Source organism: Notamacropus eugenii, chromosome 5, assembly GCF_028372415.1.
Source record: "Notamacropus eugenii isolate mMacEug1 chromosome 5, mMacEug1.pri_v2, whole genome shotgun sequence".
NCBI lineage: Eukaryota > Metazoa > Chordata > Mammalia > Diprotodontia > Macropodidae > Notamacropus > Notamacropus eugenii.
In genome coordinates this window covers 170130727-170138562 of record NC_092876.1, presented here as the reverse complement: position 1 = coordinate 170138562, position 7836 = coordinate 170130727, and the positions used below count along the sequence as shown (strand labels likewise).

General features: G+C 37.5%; 1 protein-coding gene and 1 pseudogene across 1 annotated transcript; one reads left to right on the top strand and one right to left on the bottom strand.

Annotated features, from left to right (window-relative positions):
- Nucleotides 1-460: 460 nt before the first annotated feature.
- Nucleotides 461-1111, bottom strand: LOC140507745 (folate receptor alpha-like; annotated as a pseudogene).
- Nucleotides 1112-4163: 3052 nt separating this feature from the next.
- LOC140508987 (olfactory receptor 8D1-like) lies at nt 4164-5096 on the top strand. The gene has a single exon (XM_072616903.1). The coding sequence runs from the start codon at nt 4164-4166 to the stop codon at nt 5094-5096; it is 933 nt and encodes a 310-aa protein (XP_072473004.1).
- The last annotated feature ends 2740 nt before the right edge of the window (nt 5097-7836 follow it).

Below are 7836 nucleotides of genomic sequence, written 5' to 3'. Positions count from 1 at the left end.
GGAGGCACTAAGGATACAAACATAATCAGTGAAATGACCCTTACTTGAAAGAAGTACTTTCTTTAAGTACTTACTTTAAAGAGGGTAGAAATCATAAGGGGGTGGGTAGACTTTGCTATGCAGAGCAAAAGGTAGGAGACTGGAGTTGGAGCTACTTAAAAGTGGGAAGAAAGGGACTAGCTCCCTGGCCCCCTCAGTAGTGGGGTGGAGAATGTGAAATCCAAAGTGTGTGGGGGTGTAGGTTTTCAAGCAACAGCTTAGGTTTGAAGGGGAAGAATTCAGATTGGGAAGGCAGGGTTTCAGAAGAGCCAGGTTGTGTCAGGCCGGAAACTGGGGTCCAGGGGTCTCCAACTGGGAGTAAATCTTGACTATGATTTTGTGTGTAAATTGGTTAGATTTCATGCCTGATGAGGGTTAATCCCAGAGAAGTGACAGCAGTGTCAAAGTCAAAAAGGAGAAACTAACCTCCAACTGAAGATGCAGAGGTAAAAACATAATATTCAGCCAAAGCTTCATTGGGGTTTCCCTGGGCTGGGTCGAACCACATGTGGATATATTTTCCCCTGTCCTGGCCAAAAGACCTTGTGCTATAAGAGTGACACCAAATATTCTCACATTGGGAGGCTGGTGTTGGGAAGCAAAATGTGAAAGAGTGGCAGGCAGCCTTAATTGGTCACTTGTTAATCCTTGCAGTCCAATTCCAGCCTTTGTGTCAGTTCTGATTGTAGGTATATGAGGATCTGGCAGTCCTCCCACCAAGGGTTCAGTGTTCCTGCACAGGGGAGTATTCAGAACTCATTCCCGCTGCCAGCTTCAGGATACCATCTGGATCCAGGGTTCTAGGTTGGTGGAGCACTCAGAGAGACAAGGGTCCTGGATAAAGTGACATTTATAGGCTGGGGTCATCCATTCCACAGTTATGGCTGAAGTGCTTTAGGTAGGAGGTGTCATCTTAAGCGGCCTGGCTTGTGTTTACACTGCAGCAGGCATTTTTCTTCCATGGGTTACGCTGGTGGTGAAGGTCATCTTCTGAACCAAAATCTAACTTGTGATGTTTAGCATCCATATATACATTGAGCAGATAATTACCCTTCCTAAGCCCATGGGCCATGGCCATGAAGTCCAAGAACAACAACCCCCATCCCAGTCGAATTATGATCTCTGGGACCTGTCTTCTCTAAGTTCTCAGAAATTCTAAGGAAGCCCAGAGACCAAAATAATAAAAAAGATCCCAAGAATAAAGACTTCTTACAGAGTACATGGCATTTGAATGAAACCTTGAAGAGACAGATAAAGACAGAGATAAAAAACAAAAGGGAAAACTTCTAGAGACAGGGGATGATGGGGAAAAGGATGCAAGTAGAAAGATATTTCCAAACAGATGAGCAATTTTAAGAAAAAGTGACATTAGGTCTGAGGATAGAGTACAACATCAAGTTCAATTAGTAACTATAGGGGTAATATTGTGAAACAAAGAAAATAAAATCAGAGCAAGGACAATGAATTGAAAAAGCAGAAAATGATGAAGTAACTTTAGGTCAAAATGAAAACAGTGTTTATAGAGTCAAGGGAGAGATTAAAAGATAAAAGTTTATGATTTGAGATAAGAATTTCATACTTTTGGACCATGGAAATTGAACCAGTCTAGATAATAATGAAATCAAGTGTGTCACCATTTTAGGTGTGTCTAACAAGGAATGAAGTACAATCATGGGAGCTAAGAAGTCTGATCAAATAGAAGGCCAGAGTGTTTTAAGAGACAAGAACATGTATGGTGAAGCACCAAAGTCTGGATGTCAAGTTAGGAGTGGAAACGAAGACTGTAAATCAGGTGATGAATTCCTTGAAAAATAAAAATTGGGGTCCCCGATTGATAAATGGCCAAAGAATATGAACAGGCAATTTTCAGAGGAAGAAACTAAAGATATCTATAATCATATGAAAAAATGCTCTAAATCACTTTTGATTAGAGAGATGCAAATTAAAACCCTTCTGAGGTACCACATCACACCTATAAGATTGGCAAACATGACAGAACAGGAAAATGATAAATGTTGGAGAGGATGTGGGCGAGTTGGAACACTAATTCATTGTTGGTGGAGCTGTGAGCTCACCCAACCATTCTGAAGAGCAATTTGGAACTATGCCCAAAGGGCTACAAAAATGTGCATACCCTTTCACCCAGTAATATTGCTTCCAGGACTGTATCCCCAAGAGATCATAAAAATGGAAAAGGGTCCCACATGTACAAAAATATTTAGAGCAGCACTCTTTGTAGTGGCCAAGAACTAGAAATCAAGGGGATGCCCATCAATTAGGGAATGACTGAATAAATTATGGTATATGAATGTAGTGGAATACTATTGCATTATAAGAAATGATGAACAAGGAGACTTCAGAGAGGCCTGGAAAGACTTATATGATGCTGAGTGAAAGGAGCAGAACCAGGAGAACTTTGTGCACAGCAACGACCACACTGCAAGAATTTTTGCTGGTAGATTTGTATCTTCATAGCAATGCAAGGACTTAAAAAAAAATTCCCAATGATCTTCTAAGACAAAATGCCTTCCACATCCAGAGAAAGAACTATAGAATTAAATCTCAGAATGAAGCAGATTATTTTTGTGTGTGTGTATTTAATGTTTTGGTTTGTTGTACGATTTGTCCCATTTATTTTAGTTCTTCTACACAGCATGACTATAGTGAAAATGTATTCAATAGGAATGTACGTGTAGATCCTATATAGAACAGTATGCCATCTTGGGGAGGAAGGGGGGTAGTGGGCGGTATGTAGGGGGAAAGAAATCTAAGTTTTATGGTAGTGATTGTAGAACACTAAAATAAATAAAATTAATGTACAAAAAAGAATAAAATTATGTTGGAGTAAATAAATAATAGTAAATAGAATCTTGATCTGGGTGATATCAATGAGAACAGTATCAAAGGAGGAGAGCTACTTAAGTTTCAGTGGCAGAAAAAGGATTTGGAAGTAGCAGCAAAGAGCAAGGAGTTTGTCTACTTCATCTTCTGTCCTGGTATGTAGGCAAAGCATAACAAACTGTATTAATACTAGAAAAGATAGTCAGTTTGTAGGAATATTCTCTAATTCAAAAATAGATTTCTGCATGATCTGTATGTATGTTCTGTAGGTCCATCTTTTGAAGGTACTCTGCTGAGTAGTGTCTCACAGAGGTGACTGGAAAGGGAAGTTCTGCCAGTTGATACTAAAAGTTACCTGAGGCTTTTCTGTAATTACTCCCTCACTGCCCTAGTTGGATCCCAACTTCATCATAAATACAGTCAAGGAAGTCAGACTACCCCCTTCCTTTCTTTCCAAGTACCCTGACACTTTTCTTATAGGATCCTATTCCACACTTTTGTATTTATTTTCTTCCATTGTCTGCCCTTGCTCCCATCGTTTGCATATATTTTAAAAATCTATATTGGTTGCTGAGGCCCCCATATAATCACATCAGCCTCTCTATACAATTCAGCTTTCTCCCTTCATCACAGTTCTTTCTTAGTGCCCTTAGAATTTCTATCTAGAGAATCTACCTTTATCCCTGAATTGTTGATCACCTTAGAATTTTAGGCCATTCTATGTGTCCACTTTGTGAAACCTTTTAAAAAAATCCATTCTTTATAAATCTAGGATACCTGGCTAACCAAATCTGACTTTTCTGTCTTCTATCATATCACTATGATGGAATAGTCATTTCCTTAGGGAATTCCTATAATTTCCACCCCTCCAACAAATTCTGCCTGTTGGGAAGAATTATATCAGAATAGAATTTCCCCATGAAGATTTTATCTCTGAGATTCTGTGATTCTATGAAATGAATTTGATAAGCATTGTGTTTCCTGTAGGTGTTAGAATGAAATTAGGTGGCTGTAAGTCATACTCACATAAAGAATTAAAGAATCTTACTGAACCAGGAAAATGAGACAGCACTTTGAATAGCTAAGATTTTTCTTTCAACATAGCATCCTTTATCTCAGGTCTTCCATGGTATTTTAGAGATACAAAGATACTCCTTGACCTGGGGAAACACATCAAGAGAATCCTGAATGCTATTGTGACTATGTACTTTTCCTATGGTCAAGGTGAGGTATTTTCTAATGTGACTCTTCTCTCCCATCCCTACAGATCTTTCTAAAGGAAAATGACTACAGGAAATTACTCCATAGAGACTGAGTTTATTCTTGAAGGATTAACAAATCGACCAGAGCTCCAGTTTCCTTTCTTCTTCCTATTCCTGTGTATCTATGTCATCACTGTGGTGGAAAATGTGGGCATGATCCTATTAATTGTTGCCAGTCCTCCACTTCATACGCCCATGTACTATTTCCTCAGCAGTTTGTCCTTTGTAGATTTCTGCTACTCCTCTGCCATTACCCCTAAAATGTTGGTGAATTTCTTAAGGAAGAAGAATACTATCCCTTATTTTAAGTGTATGGCCCAGTTTTTTTTCTTTGTAGTCCTTGTGGTTGCAGAAGTATACCTTCTTACAGCAATGGCTTATGATCGTTATGTTGCTATTTGTAACCCATTGCTTTATAATGTGATCATGTCTTATCAGGTCTGCTCATTGATGGTGGCAGCTGCCTTCGCTTTGGGCTTTATCTCAGCCATGGCCCATACAAGCTTCATGATGAAACTCTCCTTCTGCAAGTCCCACATCATCAGCCATTACTTTTGTGATGTACTTCCCCTACTCAACCTCTCCTTCTCAAGCACCCAAATCAATGAGTTACTGCTTCATGTCATTGCTGGATTTAACACCTTAGTGCCCACCTTGGCAGTTCTTATTTCTTATGCTTTCATCCTTGCCAGCATTCTCCGCATCCGCTCTACAGAAGGCAGATCCAAAGCCTTTGGCACTTGTAGCTCCCACCTCATGGCTGTGGTTATCTTTTTTGGTTCAATCACATTCATGTACTTCAAACCACCTTCTAGTAAGTCTATGGAACAAGAAAAAGTGTCTTCAGTATTTTATACAACTGTGATTCCTATGCTCAATCCCTTGATCTACACTCTGAGAAACAAAGATGTAAAGAAAGCATTGAGGAAAGTTCTTAGAGGAAGGGAGCTTTGAGAAATGCTATTTACTGTCAGTTACAATAAGTAGATGAAAAGATGGACTCTCTGAGTTTGTATTTCTCTATTTTCCTGTAATAATGACTTCTCTTTTGTTGATACTTAGGTTTTCTCTAATGTTTTCTCCTCCATTATCTTGTTTTAGTTTTACAACATATTTAACTGCAAAAATTATTATTCATATTTCTTAAAATAGGTAAAGTGAGGCCCCCAAATTCTGTAACCTGTTGAAGGTCACACAATAAATTAACAAGAGTTGAACTAGAATTCACTTTTCTATCACATCATCATCACCATTATCAACAAAACTTGACCATCAAGAACATGTTTTTATACTATATATATATATATATATATATATACATATATATATACTTATATATATGTATACACACATACACACACATATGTGTGTATGTATGTATGTATATATAATACCTAGATGTTGGTAGGAAGGGAAATTCCAAAGAGAAATAGAACAATCCTGTCTTCAAGAAATCAATAATATATTCATGGAGTCAAGATGCAAATAAGAAAGTAATTAAATTGTTGTATAAGATTTTACTTGCGTACCTTAGGCATTAGGAAAACAAATTTCAAAAGGTTTATTGAGAATCACCAAATCTGTGATTTGGAAGACACTTCAGAGCCCACATATAAAATACAGAATCGAAAAAAAAAATTCCCCTTTATAACATATTGTCATCCAACATTTACTTAAATACATCCAGTGAGGAGTAACCCACAACATATTTAGATAACCCATTCCTCTTCTGTATAGCTATAATTATTAAAAATATTTTTCTTGTATCAGGCCTAAATTTTCCACTTTACAACTTTTACTTATTTCTCCTGTTTCCTACCTATGGACAAACAGAACATATGAGAGCCCTTTACATTTAAAGATTGCTATCATGTGCCCTTGAATTCTTTTCTTCTCTCAGCTAAACATTCCAAGTTTCTTAAATGTGTCCTCATACACTATGAAATAAGAGGGGGCGTAGCTAAGATAGAAGAATGAAGTAAGCTATTTTGCTGAGTATTCCCAACATATCTCTCTAAACAATTTTTAAAAACCCATCTAAATGAATTCTAAATAGAATAACCAACAAAAAATCACCATGAGTCATTTTGTTCTAGCTAAAGGCAGCTTAGGAGGATAGAAAAAAGGTCCACTAAGGACTGGGATGGGGCTGTCTTGGTGAAAGTACCATGACTGTGGAACTTGGAGTCAGTGACAACAACTATGGCAGGAGCAAGGAGGGCCTAGCACTTAGGGACAGTAAGGGACCTGAACATCTGATTAGAAAGAAATTGCAGGAGTCCTCTGTGCTAGTATTGGGTACAGTATCAGATACCATTTGACAACTCCATTACCTGTTACCCATTTCCAGGGTGGAGAAGAAGATTTGTCATCTCAAGGGAGTAGGTGCCAGGGTAGTAGTGAACAGAACTCTCCCAAAAACTTACCTCCTTTAGCAGAGCCAGGAGAGCTTTGTACACAGCAACTAGAGTGTGCAAGAATTTTTTCTGGTAGACTTAGAACTTCATTGCAATACAAGGACTTAAAAAATTCCTAATGGTCTTTTAAGGCAAAATCCTTTCACATCCAGAGAAAGAACTATGGAATTCAATAGCAGAATGTAGAAGATCATTTTTTTTGCATTACATTTTGGTTTGTTATATGATTTTTCCCATTCATTTTAATTCTTCTATACAACATGACTATGGTGAACGTGTATTTAATAGGAATGTATGTGTAGAACCTTTTGGGGAGGAAGCGGGGAGATAGCAGGTAGGGAGGGGGAGGAAAGGAAAAAAAATCTAATTTATATGGTAGTGATTGTAGAACACTGAAAATAAATAATATAACAATAAATAAATAAATTCTAGCTATAAAAATAAGACATGTCTCCTTGGAAGCTCTGAAAAATTACGGGTCTTTAGACCTAGTTGTGAAAGCAGAAAGATATAAAAGGCAAAAGATTGAGCCAGACAAGCACCCACCCCCAACCACTAAAGGTGAACAAAACGCAACTCTAAAATAAAGCCCCAAGTCAAGAAATAGATTGGAGAAATGAGCAAACAACAAGAGCAACAGCAAAAGCCCGTGACTATAAAAGCTACTAAGGTGTCAGGGAAACTCAAGACAAACTCAGAAGACAATGAAAAATGAATAATTTTTATGAATGAAAAATCTCTACAAGCAAATCCTCAAAGGAGATGCAGACTGGACAGTAGCCAAGTAAGAATTTCCAAAATGTCTTTAAAAAGAGTAAAAATTGTTTCAAAAAATTTGAAAAATGGTAGAGGAAAAATCAGTGTGTAAGTGAGAGCAAGACAAGACATTTTGAAGAGAATTAACCTCATAAAAGAGGCAAAAAATACTAATGAAAATCCTTAAAATCAGAATTTGATAAATGTTAAGGAGGTACATATACTATGAAATGGAAGCTTTTCTTCTGATGCCTCATTTTGCTGTGAAAGTAATGAAAAATCATTATCCCTTGGACAGAGATATTTAAATGGAAAGCATCCCTATGGTTCCCAGGTTATATTATTGGTCATTATACTTATGTTCAAGGACATTTCAGATGTATAGGAATCTCCACAGTTTGTGACTCACTGGCATATTTCTCAAGGATCCAAAGTTAGCTTTAAAGAATAAAAAAAGTAAGAGTAGGACTTTATTGCAGTGCTGGAAAAAATGAGATTCTGACTGCAAGCAGAAGGGCCAT

Coding starts and splice junctions, on each gene's coding strand:
- LOC140508987 (XM_072616903.1), top strand. CDS start 4,164: ATGACTACAGGAAATTACTCCATAGAGACTGAGTTTATTCTTGAAGGA.